This window comes from Ursus arctos, unplaced genomic scaffold (genome assembly GCF_023065955.2).
Source record: "Ursus arctos isolate Adak ecotype North America unplaced genomic scaffold, UrsArc2.0 scaffold_10, whole genome shotgun sequence".
Classification (NCBI taxonomy): Eukaryota; Metazoa; Chordata; class Mammalia; order Carnivora; family Ursidae; genus Ursus; species Ursus arctos.
The window spans coordinates 32,896,187-32,922,297 of NW_026622764.1; the positions used below are offsets into that span (position 1 = coordinate 32,896,187).

General features: G+C 36.6%; 1 protein-coding gene across 2 annotated transcripts; it reads right to left on the reverse strand.

Moving 5' to 3' along the window:
* Positions 1–26,085, reverse strand: BORA (BORA aurora kinase A activator). Of its 2 annotated transcripts, none has more exons than XM_026493395.4 (12): positions 25,815–26,085; positions 24,737–24,904; positions 22,931–23,037; positions 19,943–19,988; positions 17,003–17,084; positions 12,459–12,524; positions 11,502–11,558; positions 10,850–10,896; positions 10,164–10,296; positions 7,573–8,183; positions 1,429–1,545; positions 1–347 (listed from the first exon to the last, which is right to left on the reverse strand). In XM_026493395.4, the coding sequence occupies exons 2-12, from the start codon at positions 24,887–24,889 to the stop codon at positions 321–323; spliced, it is 1,446 nt and encodes a 481-aa protein (XP_026349180.2). In that variant the 5' UTR covers positions 24,890–24,904; positions 25,815–26,085; the 3' UTR covers positions 1–320. The 2 variants fall into 2 exon arrangements, with proteins under 2 accessions (XP_026349180.2, XP_026349179.2); XM_026493394.4 differs by having other exon boundaries at positions 10,850–11,076.
* Between the last annotated feature and the right edge of the window lie 26 nt (positions 26,086–26,111).

Here is a 26,111-nt window from a genome sequence, read left to right on the forward strand (position 1 = left end):
TTGTTCTCAAATTTTTTATTGTTAAACACATCAAGGTAAGTACAAAAATATTTATTAATAAAAAATACAGTTGTACTTCAATGAATTGAAAGTTCCAGGAGCTTTTCTGTTGTTCTCATGTCACTAAATTAAGCCTTTGATTTTTCACATTAAGGAGGGGGGAAGGCTTATAAGCATGTTAGTTGAAGCAACTTTTTCTCAATCACGATCACATTATCGATCCTCTGCATAAAAATTATGTGAGGAGCCACTGAGTGATGGTCTTTGGTTCTTGAGAGGTATTCTACGGACTGCTGCCTTGAGGAAGATTCTGTTTTCTTTCAACACCTCTGTGTTACACGGTCTTCCTGTGGGGGGAAAAAAAAGAAAATATCTTATTTGCTGCTTGAATAGGACCATTCAAGGATGCAACTACCATGTTTTAAAAATCTGACTGCAGATTTTCTTATGAATTCTAAAGGCACAGTGAAGAGAGGGTTTTCTATAAATCAATATTCGGCATCAAAAAGTCCTCTTCCTGTACCCTAATGCTTGCCTGCTTTTAAATGAACAACTACAGTCCCCACCTCAACAAAATGGAGGAGAGGGAAATTAAGGTGACCTCCATATTATATCCTAATATTCACTTGGAGAGAGTTATGTTCAGTTGCACACTTGGTGTTTATTGTGTTTATGCATAAATTGGCACATAAAAATCAAAGATTCTCCTGATCAGAGCCTAAAATTATGATGGGTTTTCCTCAAATATGCATACATAGTTATAACCATCCTACCTGGGAGGTACAGTAGATGTCCTAGTCAAAAGTATACCCTTTGTACAAATACTTAGTAGGTAAGGTATGTTATTCATAGTCTTGAAAGGCTTTTGGATTTTAAGAAAAGAGCCCTTACCTTTGAGTTCTTATTTTGATGTGTGGTCTCTCAGTTGTATCATTTTCCTAATAATCAAAATTGTTCTTTATATTTAACTTTGAAACAATGTTAGAGGTAAAAACACTTGTCTTGGCACCCATTATTCCTAGTCCCCTTTAGTTTTAAGGAAAGGAGTTCAGCTTCCTATTCCACAGTAGGACTAGCTCTCCCTCTCCAACCTCTTAACCTCTCCCATAGCCAAAGAGTTATTTGGGAAAATGAAGTGTTTTGATTTGAAAACCTGCTGTTAAATAAACTGAAAATAGGATGAGGCATAAACAGATGAAAATAAACAAAATTTTAAGTAAAATGGGTGGAAAAAATACTGGAAAACACCATTTATTTTCATTTTAAAGATTTTATTTTTAAGTAATCTTTACACCCAAGATGGGGCTCGAACTCAACCCTGAGATCCAGTCACCTGCGCCACTGAGCCAGGCAGGTGGCCCTCAAAAAAGTCAGATTTAATAAATATTTATAACATTAACCATATCAAGCTTTCTGTTTTTCCCATACCTTTGTGTTAAAAACTTGGGATTTATTCTCAACTTCCAAAGTTTGTGCATCACTATCTGTTCCAACCGTATCCATAATATTGCTTCCACAATTCTGGGTGTTATAGCCACTATCCATCTGACAGGAAAAAGGGAAAAAACACCAAGGATAACATTGCAGATTTATTCACTTATCCACAAAATTTGAGGAACTTTTATGTTTAAGTAAAATTAAAAATATTTACATAAAATGTACTTCTAAAATCATATATTCATATAAAATTTACAACTTATATAATTATAAATAAATATGCAATATTTAAGTGAATCACTATATACTACCATTTAATATTGATCATAATGAAATTTAAAATATAGAAATATAAAAGGTAGTTCTATATAGAACTGCTTGTTCTTCAAAGCAGTCACTGTACTACACCATTCCTTTTGATAAAATACATCTTGGGGTTTCCTTGAGAATCTGTGAACAAGCCACTATGAACTTGCTTTCCTGTTACTCCGTGATCACACCCAGTAGGTAAAAGTGAGGGTTACAATCAACTTCACCTTCCAATTCAAGCTTTACCAAGCTTGTCTCTGAATAGCTTGGTTTTATCTTTAAATAGGACTTACCTAAAAGGCATGCTATTTTTAAGAGTATTCAAGATAATTCACATTTTTTAAAGGTCGGTTATATTATACTCACACCCACTGTTGAAATACAAACCTTAGTTTCATCATAATACCACATATATAATGGCTCTAGATGTTAGTTCAACTTTTCATTTTAATTAATTGTAGCATTCTAGGACGTACTGTTGCGGCCCCAAGTGAAAAAGGGATTCTGGCAAACTTCAGTTTTGGTATATATATGATAAATACTGAGTGCCTAAAAAAGTGCCAGGGCCAGTATTGGCACTCTACGTAATACCATCCTTACTCGGTCCTTACAACAATCCTACAGACTTCACAGATGAGGAAGCTGAGGTTCAGAAAGGTGGACTTTCACAGTGTCCAACAGAATGAGATGATGAAGAGCCGAGGCTCCCACGCCTCTGTCCACCACACACATTGCATCTACCTGCACAGTGTTGAGCACCAAATAACGCCAAGCCCTGGGAGGGATTTACCCTGCACTTAAACTCCTGCAAATTAGGATCAGAGGGAAGGAAAAAGACTGTGTACTTCTGTCTCCATCACGAACATTAGAATAGGCTAGAAAGTGCATTCTACCATCATCTTAAGAAAAATGTTTCCAGTTTTCAGGGAAGAATGCATAGGGGTTCACTACTGGGAATCATGTTCTATTTGAACGAAACCCTTGTGACATGTAAAAAAAGAATCTTCCGTTATGTTCCAGGGGGAAACACCTGGCTCTGTTACCATTCGACAGCTATTTGATCAAAAATGTAATTATCAGATTGCTCCCAGAGAATCTGCCAATTACTTTTCCTTTTATTACCACTGCCAAACAACTGGTTTACACAACTCAATACTAATGCGTAACTGAATATATCAAGGGAAAAGTTAATATAGTAGGGCGTACGACAGGCACAGGAGGAGAAGGTTCTTCTCCTTAGGAAGAGAAGAATCAATGGATGGCCCCATTAGACGGCAGCTGGCCGCACTGGCCCTCGTCTAGACCACTAACGGTGATGCCTACCACAAACCAACCAGACAATACACATCATCTCGTAACTCCCACAGGTGTCAAAATAGGCATTAGAACATTTTACAGCTGAGAAGGATGAGGTGCTAAAAAAGATTAAAAAGTCATGCTCTGCTCACTGTGAAGGGGTCCTTGCCTTAAGATCCACAGCCTGTAAACGACAGAACTCTAATTCAAATTCAGTTCTGAATGCAATGTAGATCTTCCGGTTGGACTAGGCTGCCTATAAATGGTGTTTCTACTGCCAACCATTCTACACACTGTTACTGTATTTTTCTCCCACATAAATCGATGTGGTCTTTCAAAAACATTCCAGGTTCAGGTTCACAACTGACAAGCACTGTGGCTTACGGTGCATTCCCGGCAATCAGGCCTCAGCACTTTCGTCCTTCCCTCACCACCCTCATCTTCCTCTTCCTCTGTCCCTCTTGCTTGCTACTTGTCACAGAAGTCTCTGTCGCCCATTACCTAAGGGAGTGTTTAGGCACTGTAAGTATACTCACATGAACTCAACTCACAATAATCAAACTATTAGCTAACAATCCTCTTATTAGCCCCATTTTAAATAAGAGGGAACAAACTCAAAGAAGCTCTCACATCCTGAAACTGATAAAACTAACTGAGCTAGGAAATGAACTGAAATCTGCCACTTTCCCAAGCCCAAGCTCCTGAAAGCCATGCTAGCCCCCAGCCACAAATATATGCACCGCGTCCATCCCAGCAACCCCCTCCCGTCCCTTGTGCTAATCCTACCAGACAGAGCTCTAGATTCTATCCCATCTCGCACACCTCAGTTCCTTCACGTATAAAATTCATCACTATTTTACAGATTATATTTATTGCATCTGCTGTAAGGCATCGTGAGGACTGGATTCTAACAGTAAAATACTTGGCCTGGTCTCTGGTACTTAAAAAGGATACATAATTGATACCTATTATTAATAATTATCCTGTCCAATATCTAGTTTTCTTTGTTCTTTGTACTCTTCTCCCTCTCAACTTAAATATGCTAGTCTCTCCCATCTAAAGTAAAAACAAAGTTAAAAAAGAAACTACCAAAAGATCTTGGACTTCAACGGTCTTCTCTAGCTATGATAACCCTCCCCTTTACAACCAAGTTCTTCAAAGAGTTATCTACACATAATTTTTCACTACTTCATCTCCTTTACCCTCCTTCCATTCACTTTCACCACCCCACCTTGAGGCTGTTCCGTCATCAAACTACTTCCGTTCTTAACTCAACAGCCACTTTTCAAGCCCTACAGCCCTTACTTTCGGAGCACTAACCAGTCTTTCCTGAAGATGTTCCATGATACTATGCTTTCCTGGTGTCCCTCTCTCCCCTCTGGCTGGTCCTTCTCAGTCGCCTTTGGGGGCTCTGCTTCCTTTACCAAACCCTCGGCTTTTCCTCAGGGTTCCAAACACTGACTGGCTCACCGTTCTCACTTTATACAGTCCTTCTGGTTGAACTTACCTATACATTCATTCTGTTTTCATTCCACAAATATTTAACAAGTAGCTATTTCACGTAAGCTCTGGGATAAACAAAAACATACATGATTGCTCTATACATGTTCTGATTGGAAAGAATGCAAAGTGTACATGGAATTATGAAAGCATATAACGAGATCTGGCTTGGCTACTGTGATCAGGGAGGGCTCCTTTGAGGATGTGATCATTAAGCTGTGAACTAAAAAACGAATAGGAGTTAACTAGGTAAAGTGGGAGAGAAAGGAATTCTAAGCAGCGTGTGGAAAGGCTCTTTTGACGAGAAGGAAGATGGTTATTTAACACTCTGGAAAGCTAATGTGACTGAAACAAAGGAAATGGAGGGAGACAAAATGAAGCTGACGAGTAAGGCAAAGGTCAGACCATTGGATGCTCTGCCAGCCACGCTACAAGATTTTTAAATTAATACCAAAAGCAAAAACAACCCCCCCCAAAAAACCTTAGAAGTTAACGCAACAAAAACAAGAGTAAAAAATACAGTGGAAAGATTTTTAAAAATTGGAGAATTAAAAGGAAATTCCAGAAAGAAAAGTGAAAGCGAGAGAGGAGAAATCTAAAATATTATTCAAAAAAAGATCCAAGAAGTGAAGGGCATGAGTTTACAGATCATGAGGCTCTGCTGAGTGCCCAGTACTATGGATGAAAACATACCCACACCAAAGGATCACTGAAATTTCCGAACGCCGTAGACGAAGAGAAGATCCTATACACGTCCAGGGGTGGGTAAAAAGAGATCATATACAAAAGATTAAGCATTAAAATGGTTTCAGATCTCTCACCAGCAATAATGAAGTAGAATCAATGAAACAATGCCTCCAAAGTCTGAAGGACAATTATTTCCAAACTCTCATGTGAGAGAATAAAGAATACATGACCAGACATGCAGTATCTGAAGAATGTACTCCTCTTCACAAAGCTACCAGAAAATGTGTTCCAGTAAAGTAAGAGTTGTAAACCAGGAAAGAGAAGAATGGAATGCAGAAAACAGGAGACAGAATTCCCCGTCTGATGAAGGGATATTCTGGGACGACAGCTTGAACCACACATGGAAGCCAACCAGTCCACAATAAAGTAAGTCAAAAGGCCCTGGCAAAATATGGCTGTCTTCAAGTGGTTAGAAGCTGCCCTCGTGGGGCGCCTGGGTGGCACAGCGGTTAAGCGTCTGCCTTCGGCTCAGGGCGTGATCCCGGCGTTATGGGATCGAGCCCCACATCAGGCTCCTCCGCTGTGAGCCTGCTTCTTCCTCTCCCACTCCCCCTGCTTGTGTTCCCTCTCTCGCTGGCTGTCTCTATCTCTGTCGAATAAATAAATAAAATCTTTAAAAAAAAAAAAAAAAAAAAGAAGCTGCCCTCGTGGTAGGAAAATAACAATGTCTGAAGTTTTTAAACTATAAAATGCTCTGCCAAAGGTAAATATTACTATGATATGGCTCAAAGGGTCAAACTGAAACTGACTGGTAGATATCACAGACAGAACCATATTTTAGCTCAATATAAGAAAGAGGCTTGTAATGATAAGAGAAGCCCCAAAATGGATTAGAATACCCCTGCAGGCACTCAAGCATAGAGTGGATGACAATTTAGAGTGATATAGGCTTCCAATGGGTAGCTGAATTAGATAGATAGATAGAAGTGTATTTCAATGAAAGCATTTTGATTCTTCTATAAATGCTCTGAAAAAAAAAAAAAAAGGAAACGGGAGAAGAAAAGAAGTTAACAATACCTTGAAGGCTAAGTTTGACTCTAAGTGCTTTTTCACTTAGGAACCAAATTTAGAAGCTAACACATATAAAAGTGATTTCTAGTGTACTTTTTCTGAGCAATGATCCTAGAAGTCAGGAGAGCCAATACAGACATAAAAACATAAGCAGATGATTATATTTAATTTGGGGTCATTTAGAATCCCTCCGTGAGTTCTAATTTTAGCATGCCAAAACGGACAGCACTAAAACATTATGGGGTGGTGGGAGAACTAAATGAATGACTACATATCAAGTGGTTCGAAAAGCACCTGGCGCATCGAAACAATGTGTACGTGTTAGCTATTACCATGAGTCAGTACAAACTCGGATTCGAGCCCTACTGCCAGGATTCAAATCTTGGCACCACAACTTGCTACCAATGGAGGTAATTTACTTAACCTCTCTGACCCTCAGTTTCCTCATCTGTGAAATGTGGAATAATAGTCTACCTATTTCACAACAGCCCTGTGAAGATTCAATAAATTAACACATGTAAAGCACTCAGAATAATGCCTGGAAAATGGTAAGAGCTACGTAAGCACTGGGTGTTGTTACTATAAAATGGCAGGTAAGAATTGCCTTTCTGACTATTTTCAAGTTCTTTCAAAATTCTCAGCTCAAAGACTATGGCAATTAATGGAACAAATATCCTTCTGAAAGCTAAGTGCTGGTTCTGAAGTTTGTCCAATGAATCATGTTTTCCTAGTGTCAGATACTACATGGGTGATTACATGAAAAATGTTTTTCATTTTTAAAAAGCTTACGAAAAGCATACACGTAAAACTGCTCTAAACTCTATGTTTTTTTCTCCCCAAATCATATAAAGGAAAAACAAAAACTACTAAAATTTTAGAAGACAAAGACTATATACCAGGAACTGAATTTCTCTGGTGCTAGGTCCACATGAGAGAGAGAGGAATCCTGAGAAGTTGCCTGACCCTAGCACTCTATAAAAACACAGCAGCTTGATTTCTTTTCTGCTCTCATCTTTCCCTACTGCAAATAAGTACCAGTGAATGTGAATATTAAATATGCACCAACAGTCCCAATTAAAAGAAACTAACCCTCTTAGTATCACCATGTATTGATATTTTAAAAAAATATTATATATACCTATATATAAGTATATATATAAAGTTATAGAATACTACAGTCCTCACATTTAACCCATTTTTTTTTAGTATAATCTCAGAAAAAGACAGAATAAGGGAGAAATTAAAGGACTGTAGAATATTCAAATATCTTACCTGAATGTTACTGCTTTCACAAGGAATGACACTGCTTTCTGCAAGAGGTGACATGCATATGTGAGAGTTTTCAATACTGAAGGCAATCCCACTCACAAAATCAGCCATGGGCAAACTCCCATTATCAACCGGCTCCTTAATCCAAGTGTTCTCGTCTGCTATTTCTACAGGGTCAACCATATCCACAGTGTTGTTCTCCTTCTCACTTTCAACATCCTGCAACAGTGCTAATTCTTTCTCAGAAGTACTGGACCGATTCTGTGTAATAGACATGGCAGTCACTACTAAATGCGTGCCATGTGCTGAAGTGTCACTATTCCCCTGCCGCAGGTGTACTCCGCCCGTGTCCATGGCTGGTGACGAGGCATCTGTGGAAGGAAGATTCACCTGATCTTCATCTTCACTGTGAGCCTCCAGAGCGAAAGGTATCCGAATCAGGGAGGTCCGATACTGAGTACCGCCTGTACACATCTCCAGTCTCATAGGAGACCAATTCTTAATTGGTGAGCAGCCATCTATATAAGGACTTCTGATACATGGATTAGTAATTCCATTAGAATTTGTTGTTCCAGACGAATTATCAGGAGAATGCAAAGTAAACTTCCTTTGTTCTAAAAGATTGGAAGGGAAAAATTACATCATAAAAGCATGCAAATGGAAAAGACATTACTAAATGTTTTAATGACGGAAAAATTGGATATCTAGAACATTGTACTGTTTACTGAAGTGAAATTTTGGTGTTAAAAACAACAGCACAAATGAATGTGTCTCAGTAAGTAGGATGGGACTCTTCAAGAAGAATACCTCTGGTACTTCCTTTTAATTAGACAAAATAATTAACTCCCTGAGAATCATTTCTTCATAGACATATTGGTCCTATAGTAATAGTGTTCATATATGAAGAAGATAACTGGACAAATCAGCTGAGAGCTACAAGTTAATAGCTATACCTGGTAAACGAAGCAGGGAAAAACCTTGCAAAATACTATAAGCAATGTTACAAGGCAAGCAAAAAAATGTAAAATAATATTTGTAATAACAAAGAGCTTAACAATGATAATCAAAATGATAAAAGTGCTTAAAAATATAATGCTTTTTATAACTTCATTGGCTTAAGAAAAACAGAAGTTTAAAAAAATGGTCAAGAGCCCATAAACAATCCTCCCAACAGCAAATAAACACATAAAGTGGTCAGCCACACAAATACAAAATACGGAAGTTAACGCAATAAAGAAGCATTTGTTTAACAAAAACCGTGAAGTACGAACTAAGAATCCCACCCCAAAATAATGGGCCAACAAATACTGAGAAAACGTTCAGCACCCTTATAATCAAAGAGACAAAAATTAAAGCAGTAAGAGACATTTTTGTAATATAACAAACTGAGAAACATCACAAAGAATGGTAATACCAGTGTTTCTAAATGGGAGAAACTGACTTTCTTACATACTATTGATGAAAATTTCAATTGGTACAACCTTTTATAAAAGAAAATTTGACAAAATTCATAAAGATCCTTAAAAACATTCACCCTCCTTTGACCAAATAATTCCACTTCTGAGAATTTAACCTAAAATATGTACAATACAATGTATACACAAAAATAATTATTTTGATAAAAACATTAGAAACAATTTAAACGTTCACCAATGGTTGAAACCAAACGATACATCCATGATCAATGATTCAAAATCATTGTTTCATACGATAATAAACGATTTGAATAACCTATGAAAATATTTGTGATACAACAGTTTGTGAAAAAAGCAGACCACAGAACTACGGTGTGTGTCTATCTTCATACAAAAGTACATACGTATTTATACAAAAGTACATATACATACATAAACACTAACTAAAGTAGTTTTCAGGTTTCCAGTTTTATTTATTATGAATACCTTTTTATTATAGTTTTTTCAAAAGGAGTTATAATTTTTTTCAGAGAAACTAACATATTGCAAAGTAAAATAAATATGTAAATTCCCACACACTATATTTACCTTAAAGGTCTTACTCAAACAAACATCTCTTTTTTTTTTTTTAAAGATTTTTTATTTATTTATTTGACAGAGAGAGACAGCCAGCGAGAGAGGGAACACAAGCAGGGGGAGTGGAAGAGGAAGAAGCAGGCTCCCAGCGGAGGAGCCCGATGTGGGACTCGATCCCAGAACGCTGGGATCACGCCCTGAGCCGAAGGCAGACGCCTAACGACTGCGCTACCCAGGCGCCCCTCAAACAAACATCTTTACAAAATATGAACATCTGATTACCAAAGTTTGAACCTACAGGTCAGAAGGCACACAGAAACCAACCTAGGTCTAAAATTGCCATCTTTCTTTGATTCCCTTTATAAGAATGCTTGATACAGATAACGCGAATCAGATGACCGGTGTTTAATACTAGCATAGAACTTTGTCGAGAATCCAGGTTTTGAAGGTCAATTTTTCCTTTTGTAAAAAAGCCAGTTTTTAAATTTGAGATTAGTGGTCATTTAGAGCTCTATAGTCAGAACAAGCTAAAAAAGAACCTCTTTAATAACAAGTGTTGGTAAATACAAAAATTGAAATTAGGTATTTTCTTATGAGACATACCCGAGAGTGGAGTCTTTCCTATTTGAAATGCAATTGGTGAGAAAGTGGGTGAAGAAAGAGGTGAAGGGCTGGTTATACTTCCCAAGCTGTACTTTTTTGCACTGCCCTGAATAGGGCTGGAAGAAAACTGCCCCTGTGATAAAAACAAATAAAATTATACAGCTCTCTTTCTCAATTTGTTATACCATATGCTATTTATTTCCATCTTCAAAACACGTTTACACAGTAGGTCATATAAACTTTGGTCATTCACCAAAAGGCAAGGCATCTTGTAACAAGAACAATTAAGAAGACTGTTAGAAAAATTCTGAAATAGAGTATGTTAGTCAAGATAAAATTTAAATGTAGTGTTTAAGCAAACCGGTCAATTTCTTATGCGCAGTTGTTTACGAACAACTTTAAATTACTCCATTAATGTCAATCCAGTTGTGGTATACTGAAAACCTTACACAGTTCGGTAAACAACTTACACCGAAATTCCTTGAGACTCATGATTAATCTGTCATGCTGTATACCTCTAAATACAAAAATGGAATCTAACCAAAACATTCCTGACTAGTGACAAAATGTGAGCTCGTCTAATCCTCACGAAATATAAAACCCAAAGGCGACCATTCCTTGAGTACAAAATGTGCATCGAGGTCCGTCTACAGCAAACTATAGCACGCTTTTAGTACGCTTCTTACCGAACTTGGTGTCTGCACAGGGCTCCTACACCGTACAGGAGATAAATCTATCGAATAAAAAACCTCAAGTGAGGCTTGAGCACCACTGCAAGGACTTCTGGGAGAAGCTGGAGGTAAGGAGTCAGAAATACTTCCATTGCCATCTAAAAACAGCTTTCTTCTGAGGGATGAAGAACTGAGGTTTCCAGGAGACTGATCTGAAAATTCATCAGCTCTAAAATAGTCACCTATATTTAATATTAACAGAATTAAAGGCAAAGGTAGTCATTTTGAAGAGCAATTATGCTTCAGTTACATGGTTTAAAAAAAAAAAAACAGCATGTACCATATATTTGAATTTTTATTCAAAAAAGAGGGCAAAGTTTAATTGCGTATGTGATGTTTGAAATCTGAAATTATTCCTTCTTTTTCGAGTACTTCTTTATTAGTCTAAGGTAAAACCAATAAGATGTGCTGATGAATAGTTTATGTCTACAGCAAAATTTATTATGACAAAAAGGCTAATCAGGCCAAGTAAAAGAAAAAGAAATTTTAGGACCATTTCCCTCGTTCTTTAGAAAGAGACATTGCTACCTATTTCCATTTACAAAAAGCCATCAAAACAAAACCTTCTATCTAAGTTATTAAAGGTTTAAACAAATACAGTACTTACCTAATACATTTTCTAAATTAAAATCCACAGGAAGAGACAGCAGTGTCTGACAAGCAGCTGGAAGCAAGCAGATAAATAAATGCAAACATGGATAAATCGATGCAAGCATATTACATGCAATTTAGCATGTGCTTCCCAATCAACCATCTCCCCATGATGTTCCAGCCAAATTGAATTATTTCATTTATGCGTTCTATTAAAAACATGCCACCTTTCTATAAACAGTTTCCCACACCTTCCAGCTCTGATAGAAACCTGTTAACTATATGAGTTAACTTCTGGTTGTACGGCTGGCACTGGAATCAGAAAGGAAGCCAGCCTATTCAGCTGATCCCTGAACAACATGGAATTAAACTGCATGGGTTTACTTAAATGTGCATGTTTTTCAATAAATACAGTACAGTACTATGAATGTAGTTTCTCTTCCTGCGGATTTTCTTAACGTTTTCTTCGAACTTACTTTATTGTTAAGAATATACTACATAGTACATGTAACACACAAAATAGGTGTTAATTGACTATGCTATTAGTAAGGCCTCCAGTCAACACTAGGCTATTAGTAGTTAAATTTTGCGGGAGTAAAAAGGTATATATGGATTTTTGAGTGCACATGGGGTTGGTACCCCTAGCCCCCATGTTGTTCTAGGGTCAACTGTATTTGGGGATAGCTTTCCTAATTATTCAAAAATTTTCAGAAAAATGCTTTCCAAAACCAGAAATCGACTCACATGCTTCAAACAAGGAAACAACACACACACCCCCACACTCACACTATTGCTATTTCTAAAACATGGAGGGATATATCTATTCTAATTGTTTTGAAAAATTAGCTCTCTTATAGCTCATTCATAATTAAACAATTTCGATTCCAGAGTAGTGTTATCACAAAAACTGAATTTAAAATCAAATGTAGCTTAATGCGGAACATTCTTCATTTTAGATTATATTAATACTCACCATTGCTTTTCTCAGAATGGATGGTCAGTTTTCTTCCAGTTGGAGATTCACTAGTTATGTTAATACCTATAAAACATTTTAAGTGTCAAATCTTGCATTCTATAGTCTCCATTTATTTTAAGGGTGACCTTATTCAGAGTAAAAAAAATTAAGTGAAAACTTTTATTTTATAACACTTTTAAAATAAATATCTGCATATATAATAATTGACATGTTTCTGTTAGTTTTTTTTTTAATTTTGAAGGAGCACAAAGATAAGACTTGAAGGATTACCATGGCAAACAGAGGCACCAAGTAACAGTTTTTAAGGAAAGTATGGTTACTCTGTATTAGGTCAACCTTAAAAGCCTGAGGATGTATGTTAGTCAACCTCAAAGTCCTCAAACAGATCCTCTGTTGCTTACTGATTTTGCAAAATGGGTTATATAAATTGAGTTAAAATGCCAGATCATTTCAACAAAACCTAAAATTTGATAAAACTATGTTCAGTTTCTTTTCGTAACAGGAATCAAAAGTAGGTCCACGAATATTTTTTTAATAGAAAATTAATGACTACTAAGTTTAAAAAAACAAACACAATAGCAAAAATGACTAATATAAATAAAATAAAAGGAAGGAAAAGGCAAGGAGACAAAAAACAAACAAAAATTCCAGAAAGCTTAAAGAACATTACAGAATAAAGACTAGTAACCTAATAAACTTAAATAAATAAATAAATAAATAAATAAATAAATGGGTGAATGGGTAAGTAGGGGTGGATGGGTAAACAAAGTCTCCTAGTAAATATTGTCAGAATGAGTAAAAAATAGAAAAAAAAAATAGAAAGAAAATTCTACATTTGAATGCTTTCTTTGCTGTAAGCAGTGTGAACCTTCTATAAAGCAAAAGTAATCAAGGCACTCTGCTCCAGAAAACCCCATAATGTCCTTGGTCTTCAGGCTAGAGTCCAAACACCTTAGCATCGTAGAAAGGCCTTCAAAACCTTGTCTGTCTCTAGCACAGTTGTCCTCCACCTAAACACTATTTATTTGAGTACCTTAAAAAACCAGGTTCTCTCTCACATTTAGGTATTTCTTATACTATTCTTTCCTCCCTCATTTGCTAAGTCTGGCTAATTAAGTCTCAGCTTAAATCACCTTCTACCAGCATGCCTTCCCTGACCTCCTCAGATCAGAAAGACACAACTGCAGCATTATTACGCTTTTCAAGTCTATTGCGAATGTTTCCTTAGTTGTTTCTCCCTAGAAGGATTTCTTTTTTTTTTTTTTTAAAGATTTTATTTATTTATTCGACAGAGAGAGAGACAGCCAGCAAGAGAGGGAACACAAGCAGGGGGAGTGGGAGAGGAAGAAGCAGGCTCATAGCGGAGGAGCCTGATCTAGGGCTCGATCCCATAACGCCGGGATCACGCCCTGAGCCGAAGGCAGACGCTTAACCGCTGTGCCACCCAGGCGCCCCCCTAGAAGGACTTCTTAAATAAGCTTAAAACACAATCAAATGAGAAAAAAAACTGATGGATTTGTTTACATCAAAATAAGAATTTCTTTGCAACCAAAGACATCAAGGACAAGAAAAGCATACATATGACAGAATGGGAGATGGCATATGAAATGTTTAGAACCAATATAACTTTGTTACACAAGGTGTCTTAGAAGAAAAAAAAAGACAGCAACTCCAATAAAAATATGACCAATAAATTATAAATAGGTATTTTACAAGAAATTTCAAAGACCATTAGTATACGAAGAAATGGAAATTTTGACAATCATTTAGACTATCGAACAACCCATTAGGAATGGCAAACATTTTTTATCAGATAAAGGGCTAGTATTCAAAATCTATAAAGAACTTATCAAACTCAACACCCAAAGAACAAATAACCCAGTCAAGAAATGGGCAGAAGACATGAACAGACATTTCTCCAAAGAAGACATACAAATGGCGAAGAGATACATGAAAAAATGCTCAACATCACTCAGCATCAGGGAAATACAAATCAAAACCACAATGAGATACCACCTCACACCAGTCAGAATGGCTAAAATAAACAAGTCAGGAAACAACAGATGTTGGTGAGGATGCGGAGAAAAGGGAACCCTCTTACACTGCTCGTGGGAATGCAAGCTGGGGCAGCCACTCTGGAAAACAATATGGAGGTTCCTCAATAAGTTAAAAATAGAGCTACCCTATAACCCAGCAATTGCACTACTAGGTATTTCTACCCCAAAGATACAAACATAGTGATCTGAAGGAGCACCTGCACCCCAATGTTCATAGCAGCAATATGCACAATAGCCAAACTATGGTAAGAGCCCAGATGTCCATCAAGAGATGAATGGATAAAGAAGTGTGGTACATATATATACAACGGAATATTAGCCATCAAAAAAATGAAATCTTGCCATTTGCAACAATGTGGATGGAACCAGAGGGTATTATGCTAAGTGATATAAGAGAAAGAGAATTATCATATGATTTCACTCATATGTGGAATTTAAGAACCAAAACAGAGGAGCATAGAGGAAGGGAGGGAAAATAAAGACAAAATCAGAGAAGGAGACAATCCAAAAGGGACTCTTAATCATAAGAAACAAACTGAAGATTGCTTGAGGGGAGAGGGGTTAGGGGATGGGGTAACTGGGCGATGTAACGAACACTGGGTGTTACATAGAACAGATGAATTACTGAACTCTACCTGATACTAACAATACTCTATATGTTAATTGAATGTAAATAAAATATAATTAAATTTTTTTAAAAAAGGAAAGGCAAACATTTGAAAGCTGGATAATACCAAGTGCTGGCAGGGATGTGGGGATATAGGAGTCCTAGGCACTGTTGGTGGTCATGTAGACTGTGCAGCAGTAATTCTGGAGAGCAGGGGCCCACTGCAGAGTCAAAACAGGTAAACACATAGCCCATAGCTAGGAATTCTCAGCCTAAGTATATATTCCAAAGAAATTCTCACTCAAGTCCATAAATAAAAACACACAAGGATATTCACTGAAGCATCTTGCTGCACAAGTATTAATAGTAAAAGTTAGCAGTATAAGCCAGTGTGAATAAACAAAAGCATTTTGACCTCTGACCCACCAGTAAAAAGACCACGTAAGAAGGTTGATTCACCTGTTCAAATATCAACATGAAAGGAGTTGGGGGGAAAAAACTAGTGTCTATGAAAATGTCACCCTGGATAGAAATTTGGTAGAAATTTTAGAGCTGGGAGGGACAACTAGTTCACCTCCTTTATTTTACAAATAAAAAGCTGAGGTCTAAAGAGGCTGAATAATTTGACTAAGATCACCCGTATAGGTTTATAGTAGCAGGAGGTCTCCAGCTCAGGCCTCCACCTGCTATCACATGCTACCTTCAGTTTGTTGTGGCTGAGGATACAGACTCCAACTGAGAATGTCTAGCTGTGATTCCAGGTTCTACCACTTTTATCCTCACTGTAATCCCGAACAAGTGCTCTAACCTTTCTAAAACTAGGTTTTCTCATCAAATGATGCCAGTAATAGTACCTCCCTCAGGTGAGCTGTTGTAAGGAATTACTGAAAGCACTTAGCACTGTCGGGCACATGGAAAGTGCTCAATCCATTTTAACTATTACTGGGTTTTTTATAAAGAATGGAACAGTCTTTCTTATACTGAGGCATAATTAATGTATGCTACAGAGAAGAGTGGGCAATTTCACTGAAATGAGCCTATATATACAAGTAATACTTGTACCCTGCTCACAACTCCAAGGACAGTGAGAGCAAATAAGAGATAACCATTTCCTAAGAGATAACCATTTCCCAGAGGCAGAAAAATAAAAGATTACTGGTTTGTCCTTCAATCCTTATTAATTTTGCATATAATTAGTTATATTATACTGCCCTAGAGGTCAAGTGTCCATACTTCCTCTACCTTTATAAGAAATCAGCAAATTAGCAAAAAGCAAAGCAATTTAAGAATTTCATTTCAAATATTAACCTTGAAAATTAGGCAGAAATCACTAACAACTCAGTTCTTGATTCAATACCAACTATTTTTGCATCAGTGGATTCTTTATAACAATCATAGCCAATATTCACAATGGTCATGAAGAAAAAGTTAAACTCAGAACACAACGGCCAAAAGTAAGAATTCAGTACATTTTAGTCACATTTTCAACTGTAACCTCTAAACAGTTTTTTTGTCATTGACACACAATGTTACATTAGTTTTACGCATACAACATAGTGATGTGCCAACTCTATACAACTCTGTATGTTATGCTCTGTTCACAAGCGTAGCTACCATCTGCCACAATATAGCGCTATTGCTGTATCACTGACTATTCTCTACGCTGTGTCTTTTTACTCTCATGACTTGTTCATTCCTTACTTGGAAGCCTGACTCTTAAAAGGTGAAATCGTCTGGTATCCAGAAATCTAATGTGTATCAAGCTCCTTACCAAAGCAGTTAAGCTGACACTTCATTATGTATTGCTTTACATTCACTGAGCTTTAGGAGTCCATGATTTTTATAATTTTTATTCACATGATTTTTAGTACACTCACATTTACTGGAATGATACTCTGAAAGCTGTTTCCCTTCATGATCAGTCCAAGGAGAGGGTACAATGACATCTTTTGTGAAAAACTAGAAAAATTAAAGTCATACAATTAGGCATAATTTCCCCCCCAAATACAAACAATACCTATGTTATTTTCAAATAATCATCAAATGTGTTACATACAGACTTTATAGTTACATTTAAAAATTTTAATACTTAATAGCACAAATGACCAAAGGTAAAAATAAAAGGAATGTAAAGTATATATAAAGAGAAATCTTCAATCGCTTAAATTTAAAACTTGCAAATTAATCTAAGGGCATTAATCATAGAGAAATATTTTTAATTCCACCAATTTTTTTGGGGGGGGTGCAGATGACAAAAGGGAGGATGAAGAGAGAAGAAATAAATGGAAATAGATGTATACAAGTAAGCTAGTATGAATGGCGTGCTGGAAAGGGCTTATCCTGGCTCTCAAGATCTAATTATTAAATTTTCAGGAATTTTGTACATCAGTTGTTAAAGCCAATGTTAAAAACTTGTAAACTTACAATATATAAAACATAAAGGTAACAAAAGCCCCAACTCATTATTTGCTAATTATTTTACACTTCCCAGTATCCATGCTCTTGAGATTCATCGTGTCTTTTGCATCAGTAGGGTGGCACCCCCACACACACTGCTGTACCCCTGCACTTCTTTTACCGTTCAGTAAAGTCACAGCAGTAACTTGAAACTGGCCATGGCTCGAGTTCTTACATTAGACATAGCAGCAATCACTACAAATCAAACTCTTCCCGCAAGCAGAGGGCCAGCTGTTAAACATTTACCAGCACACCGCTGGCCGGTATACTCAAATGAAGGTAAGAGCATTTGGATACAGGTCTTTCCTTTTTTCATTCCAGATATAAAACGAAGTCTTATACAGTATTTTTCCCTTCCCTTTCTCTGTTTTGGAAAGCATTCAAAACATTTTTTTTTCTTTCTTTCTTTTTTTTAAGATTTTTCTTTTCTTAAGTAATCTCTATATCCAATGTGGGGCTCAAACTCACAATTCCGAGATGAAGAGTTGTATGCTGTAATGACTTAACCAGCCAGGCATCCCCAAAACATTTTCTTTATATTTTGCTATACATATGGTAAAGAACAATTTCCTCAACATGAGGAAAGATGTAAAAAAAAAAAAAAAAAAAAAAAAAGAGGTGGAGGGGGCAGAGATTACTGTATGTACAATTTTTTTTAAAGTGATAAGAATAATACAAATTAAGAAGCTGAATTGCAGACATGAGAAAACAGCAAGTATGGCCAGGAGTAAAAACTGCTATAACCTTTTGGGAGGGCAGCATGGCAAAATCTACCAAAACTGAAAACACAAAGCCTCTGACTTAGCAAGTATATTGCAATTACACAAAGATATATATACAAGCGTGTTCAACGAACCGTTATTTGTGATAGAAAAACACCAAACACAACCTAAATATCTCAGTAGGGGCTGAGTTAGGTTATGACACATTCATACAAAGGAATACTATGCTATCACTAAAAATCAGTATGTGCTAATAATAAAAAATCTAAGAAGCATTATTAAGCAAAAAAGAAAGATGCAAAACAATATGAGAATGATGATCCTATTTGTTAGAGGTCATTTGCTGTTATATACATAAAATTAATCTGAAAGTATAAATGTCACATAGTTACTTCTAGGAAGTAAGATGGGGAACAAGAAGCTCTTCATTTTCATTTTATAATTTTTCTTGAAGTCTAAATTTTTTGTTTGACTATCTGCATGTATTTATTCTTTCAAAAATTTATACATTTGAAAATATTTGTGATACATTAACTTGTTTCTGATAGACGGACCCTAATTTTCACTCTGACTTCATTTTCTTAAATTTTCTGCTGAATTTCCCTTTAAAGTTGGGGATTCTAAAGGGAAAGCATATTTTCTAAAATGTTGGGAAATGGGAACCAGTCTGAGAATATTGAACTGTGGTGGAATCAAATGACTGGATCAGAATGAAAATTCGGAAGTTACTACATAAAGAAGTAGATAAGGTCTGGGAGGAGGAAAGCACATGGCAACGGTTCTGGAAGAAATATACTGTATGTGAAACACAAGGAGACGATACCGACACTAGAAAAATAAGTGCAGGAGGGGCCAGAGCATCATTGATCTTCCACACACCATAGCTGAAGTCTTCTGGGGAGCAGAAGAGCCAGATATAGCTAAGGAATAGAGATGGGTAGAGGGGGCTAGCGAGGGAAAAAAGAAAAACATATGTTGCCCTGACATAAAGACTTTCTGGGAGATAACTGGTTAGATAACCCTGGCTTGCACTCTAAGAGGAGGTCATTAAGCAAAGGAGCAAAAAGTGAAAAATCTAGTTTATTATTTTTATTTTAAAGAAACCCTACACTTGTAATATACTTTATTCTATGTTTTAGTAAGGTATTTTATTTCATGAAATATATTCTATGTCTTAAAAAATTCAAAGCATTAACAACAAAAGATAAAACCATTGCCAATGCCAATCTAGATTTTCAAGGTCAGGAAAAATTCAACTTTCTCTACATAAACTCCAAGTTGAAACAGAAGTTTGTGCTCATCAGTATGCTGAAGGCACGAGGAAGACAAACTGGCTAGGCCCTGAGAATGAAAAGATAAATGAAGTACAATATTGGCCAAAAACAGAACGCAGTCTGGGGGAGAGAAGCACTAAAGCCATCATCACAGTACCGTAAGAGCACTGTGACAGGTGCTGGCACAGCTGAACAAGAGGGCTCTTACGGGAGCACAGAGGGGCACCAGACACAGCTGGGGACAGGCCAGGCTGGTGGCAATCTGGAACAGGAAAGGGTTTGAAGGAAGTCATCCTAAAAGATGTGACATGCACGCAGAATTGATGCTTAACTGGCTTTATGATCAGTAACAGTTTTAAGTTACCTCTTCAATGGCTTTTTGTCTTTTGTCTTCCACATCTTTATCTATTCTATACAGAGATAAAGAAGAAACATAACCATGCCATTACTTCAGCTGATTGAACATTTAAAATAATAATAAGCTTTCAAAGACATAATTTCCTTCTGTTGAAAACTGGCGAATGTTAGCCTCATTTTAAAAGAAAAACTGGTATCTTATCACATTTAGTAAATGACAGTACTTAGGTATTTGGCATTGTGCTGTTAGGCTTACCTCCCTCTTTCCCATTCAGTTTGAATGGAGTAGTATTTTCTGTTAAAGGGCTTACATTGATAGAATTTTTAAATTACTATTAACAACATAAAGTAATTTGAATAAACTTTGTCCTTTAACCATCATAAATTAAGAAGCATTTCATTCCACAGAAATCTAAAAACTGTCCAGATTCTCTTTCTTCAATTATAGCAAGCTTATCATAGGTTTAATTTTAGAATCAACTCTTACTCTGAAATAGAAGAAAAGAAACTATCATCCTTACAGTTCTGAATAAAGAAGCAAAAATATTATGAAATAAAGACAATACAGAATTCTGTCCAAATGATTTCCTTCACTTTGATACAATATGCAATTACAGCAACACAAATTTATCAGCTACAAGATTTAACATACAATGTCGGGTCTCAAGCACAAGGCATAGACTTGCCAAGGACTAAGCAGCTAGCCTTGGAGGACCGCTTCAATCTGTCCCAAGGAAGACTTTTTGCTTTCTGTTAATGACTTTGTAAAACACTTCTTCGTACAACAATTTAAACGATCATCTCTCAAAATTTTTCATGTATATATTTGTGGCTTTAACAAACCTTATGTACGAATGTATGTCTCACAAATTAAAATCAAGTGAATTTTTCAAGTAAGGGAACGATGAGAAAATAGACTACAAGACTACAAATGATAATCCACATACCTCAGCCATTTTGGGGACAAATAACTCAGTTCCCTTTATCTTATCATGTACATAAGCCAGGTCAAAGTGACAGTGCATAATAATAACAGCAGATAGTATTTAGCAAGCTCTGATTTAATATCACCTCATTCAGAAACATTTTCTGCTTCATCAGAGGGACTTTAAGAACCTGAAATATTCAGGCGATTGCTAGAAGTAGTAAAAATCAGGTTAGGCAAATATTGTAGAACCTGATCATGAAAGGTTCCCAGAAGTCATACAGGACAGAGTATCCTGCCCATTATATCACAGAACACCAGCATGATGCAGAGAGGTTACAGGAATACTCTGAATGGACCTGAGTAGGGGAGGGCCTTTTCAGGATTGTTCCCCTTCCATATGCACAGGCTCATTTGTTTATAGCCATCTGCCTCACAGTTATCATTTTTATGTGCAGCAGTATGAAAGGGTAGGAAGTACTGAAATTGGGGACTCGGATTAGATAGGAAGAGACACTGTTTCTAAGAATGAATCAGCATGTTTTGTTGAGAATGTACTCAATATCCATCGTAGAAGCCATAATCATTTACTGAATTACATTAGTAAATTAAATTAAAATTAGGGTCTTTCCCACTCTTTTCCCCTCTTTTGTATTACAAATCTACCTACTGACATACACCAAGATTCTTTTCATAAACCTACTTAGAGAATACATCATTTATTAATAAGTATGGAAATGTTATGCCACAACTTTGGTTAATTGTATCGTTGGCTCTGGATATCAGAAATAATAGTCTATGTTTCTTCAGTATTCCTCAAGGTGCTCAATAAATACCTCTTAACTGAAGATGACAGTTGTCCATGGTTGAATGTACCAAGAGGCAAATAATAAAGCCCACAGTTTGTGTGAAACAAACAAACAAAAAAAAACAAAACAGTGTAATTTGTCACTCATTTGCTTTTAGATATTCTTTTCACCTTCTCTTCAAAGGTATTATTTATATTTAAGTTAAAATCTTTTTAGGCTCTCTCCCCATCCTATACCCTTTCTACAACACTTCTGGGTAGACATTAATTGTGAGTGAATGGTCACCAAGGTACTAAGCAGAAAGGAAGAGGTTAAAAATCCAGACAAATATTTGCAAAAGTGTCTCAACGTGTACATTTTTGTGTGACTGAATTCTAAAGTTAAAGGGAACAATTATCCATTATTTTGGACTGACAACACATGTACCTTGGGACTGAAAATTAAAAGCTGGTCACACCAGTATTCAATTGGTTCAAATATTTAAAACATCCGACTATAAAACTGACATCAACAAGAATCCCCCAAACTATTAACAAACACTGTTATTTATAATTATAGAAGACAGTAATATGTAATCAAAAGCTAGGTCTGTTCCCCTGAAGAAGTGCATGTGTTCATGACATCAGACATCACCAAGCAGCACAGCACACCAGGGTGAGGCAAACTAGTGCCTGGAAACCTACATAACGCATCAAAAAGTTAAGGCTGCTCTGATTACTAGATTTACTTTAATACAATGCAATTTAGATCCCCTAAGGGTCTTAGATCAAAGCTGGATAATGCCTAGAAAAGGTCTCTCTGTTGCGAATGGATACCCTTTCATTCAATGTGTTTTGGGATTTTATGCTTCCCCAAACACAGATGGCAATGAAAGAGCATTTTGCTTTACCCCACACCACCAAAAAATAAAACAATACAAAAATTCAATGGGAGAAGCCACAATCAATAGAGAGGTACAAATTTCAAAATGTTCTTCCTTCTACCAAGGGCTGGAAAACACAGCTGTCCCATAAGTAACAAAGGAAAGTTATCTCTTAAAAAAAAAAAAGATTCCTACTAAGGTTTAGAGCTGTTAGCAAGGGAATCTTCTTTCTGGATATAGTTCTTTGAACTCACTCTTCATTTAGATACAATAAATCTGTATTAGAATTTTTCCTCCCTGATATCTTTACCTATAAATATATTCAACCTTTGGAATTTCCTGTCTCTCTTCACTTAAGAATATGTTATTATACTTAGATACAAAAAAAGGAAAACTTACCGAGAATGACTTAAGTATAAAGCTTGACGATGAATGTCTTCTGGGTCTATTTCTACAGGATTTATTACAGCTAGTTGATCAATAGACCATCTAAATTTCCCTGGAGTCTTAACAAAAGAAAGTGAACCTATGAGTAAAAGCAAACTAAAATAGTTCATCAAAATTCTAACCAATATCAGTTTTGAAAATAATGTGAATGGTTATAACGCAAAAGCATTTCAACACTTGTATTTTAAAATTTGGCTTTACCACTAAATTAAATGGCAAATGGTAATCGAATCACACTAAACCAACTGACTAGATCGTACTTTAAAATATCTAAATCCTCCATCTGGGTGATTTTTAAAATTGCATAATAATGGAAAAAAATCAGTAGAGTAATAAAGGTATAAAAATTCCACAATTAATACTCATCAGTGACACAACATACCCAAGTAAAGGTAAAAATTTCTTATTAGAGTTATCAAAGGTCTTTACTTTCACGAAGTATGAACTGAAATGAAATGAAGTCTCAACTACAGAAGTGCCTGCAAAAGCTCATAAAATAGTTGATCCTTAAAATAATTATGAATGGTAATGACCGCTGTTCCTCCGCATTCAACTATCCAACGGAACCAAAAACTTACCCAAATCCTAATCTGTAATTCTGAATGCATTTTTGACAAAATCAGGCTTAAAAATTCAACATCTCACATGTTCTGGCTTTGAGGATAAGTTGCAGCTAATCTATTATTTATTCTAGATTAACACATAACTAAAATTTAATACAGTTCAATCAAAAATCATGAGGCCAGACTTACGACTCAATATAAACTGCATAACTGTAAAACTCTACTTGCTTTTAGTTTTAGCGGATGTGAAGTATAGCATTAACAGCAACGTACTTTGCAGTTTTTCTAGGTAATTTATTAGGTTAAAAGATCATACTTCAAAAACAACTCCACTGTAGCAAATAACAGTAAAAATAAGCTAAAGCAATAAAGTCTTCCCTAATCTCCAAAAGAGCATTTTCCCTTCCATATCACCCTTAATCACCTTAACCACTAATAGTTCATATACTGTTTTGAAGTTGCTAGATTAGTTATGTCTGTTCCTTTATAGTAGACGTTGGTTTCTTTTTATACAATCTGCAAGCTAAAAATGGTTGGAAAAATTAAAAAATTATTATTTCATGACATTAGAAAATTACATGAAATTCAAATGTCCATAAAGAAAGCATTATTGAAACACAGCCATGTTTCATTGTTTACATATATTGCCTATGGCTGCTTTTGTGATACAAGGCAGAGGTGACTAGTTGTAACAGCAACAAGATAACCTGCAAATCTGAAATATTTACCATCTGGTCCTTGACAGAAAAAGTTTGCTGATTCCTACATTAGAATACAAGTTCCTTGAGAGTTTGTGTCTAATGACCCTGACTTCTCTATGCCTAGTACTTTATCTAACACAGCAGCATTCAAATAAGTTTGCTGCATAAATAAAAATTATTAGATGACAGAGCTTCTCGAATATAGCATTACTAAATATATCGTCAATCATAGTACCTAGTTACACCCAGTTGCAGGAAGCCAACATATTATCCACTGAAAGAAAAAAAAGAGAAATGTTAACTAAAAAAAAACAAAAAAAACAAAAAAAACAAAAACTACCTAATTTTAGCCCAATCACTAGAGTATAGTGAACATTACAACTAAAAAAGCACATTACAGATATATGTGCTCCAGGATAAATTTCTCCCTTAACTTCTAAAGAAAGATGCTTATTTTTAAAATAATTTGTATATACTAGTCAAGAATAACTTACTGGTAATTTCGTTGATTTAAAAACAGAAGGACTGGAGAGAGTTTGTTCATGGAGATTAGAATAATCACCAGGACTTTCGAAAGGATTCAAAACTGGGATCCTTCCTGGAGTTTCCGGTGTTATTTGCATTCTTGATTCTTTGACATCTCCCATAGCATAGAGAGAAAACTAAAAAGAAATAAGTATGAACAATAAAACCACAAAGGTCCACATTCATTTTGACAACTGAAATGAATTCAACAAACATATTTTGCAAAAAGAACTAAAAATCTAACGCTCTTGGGTCTTTTTTTTTTTTTTTTAATAGTTTACAAAGAGGCACACATACATTTTCTAAAGTGATCCTCGAAATAACCTTGAAAGCTAGAGAGGTACGGTATTAGTGATAGCTGAAGATTTAGGCTCAGAGAAGTTAAGTGGCACATAAGTAGCAGTCAACCGCACATGAATGAGTTCAGGTCCGCTTTCGAGGCAACTAAATGTTACAGCAGACACAAAACTCTTTTTAACTAAAAGACTCCTACCTCTAGTTTCTTTATTCATTATTTTAAGTCTCTAAACACTCTGAACACCCTTCGGATATTCCAGCAATTGCCTATTAAACCACAGTTGCTAAACAGCAATTATCTGTAGCAAGCAAATACGAGACGAGGAAGCTTGTGCACGGGTGTCTTTCTTCCACATTAGTCCCCCTCAAAAAAGTATGACTAATTAGGGCTAGGAAATTAACCGCCTCCTTTGGTTGCCTCCCCTCAAACACCCTTTTAGCTAAGAAGCCCAGGGTAGAAGGCGAGACTGCATTACTTTCAGTCAAAGGGGGATACGACTAGGGAGAAAGAATCTACTTCTTGGAAGGCTGAAGCAGCTGGCTTCCTTGGGTGAAGAGCAGAGTGGACAGTCACGCCAGTGTCACTCCCAACCCTATGCGATCACTGCTTGGCGCCCCCCCCCCCTCCGCACCTATTCTCCCGCTGCTCCCATTCACCCCGGGGACAGCGGGCAGGTGGGTCGGGAGAAAGGAAAAGTGAGCTTTCCAATTCAAGATAGGAGGAAAGGCCAGGGACTACAAAGAACGTACCTAGTGGTGTGTATAAAAAGGAAGCCCCCCCAATAGGCGACTCCAGGGCTCCCGGGGGCCCAGGCCAGCTCCCACGACGGGCATAGACTCTTTAACTCCCTGCTTCCGCGCTGTCTTAGGCCAACCAGGGCACGGGCCCTGTAGGGAGCTGGCCAATCGCGTCGTACCGCTGTCCGCGAACCAACCAATCGCATCGAGGCCGCGTAGTAAATTCGAATGGCAACTCCTCGCTTCGCATTCCGCGCAGAGTAACGAGGCTCCAAATTTAAATCAACGCAGCCTCACGCTGGCGACGAG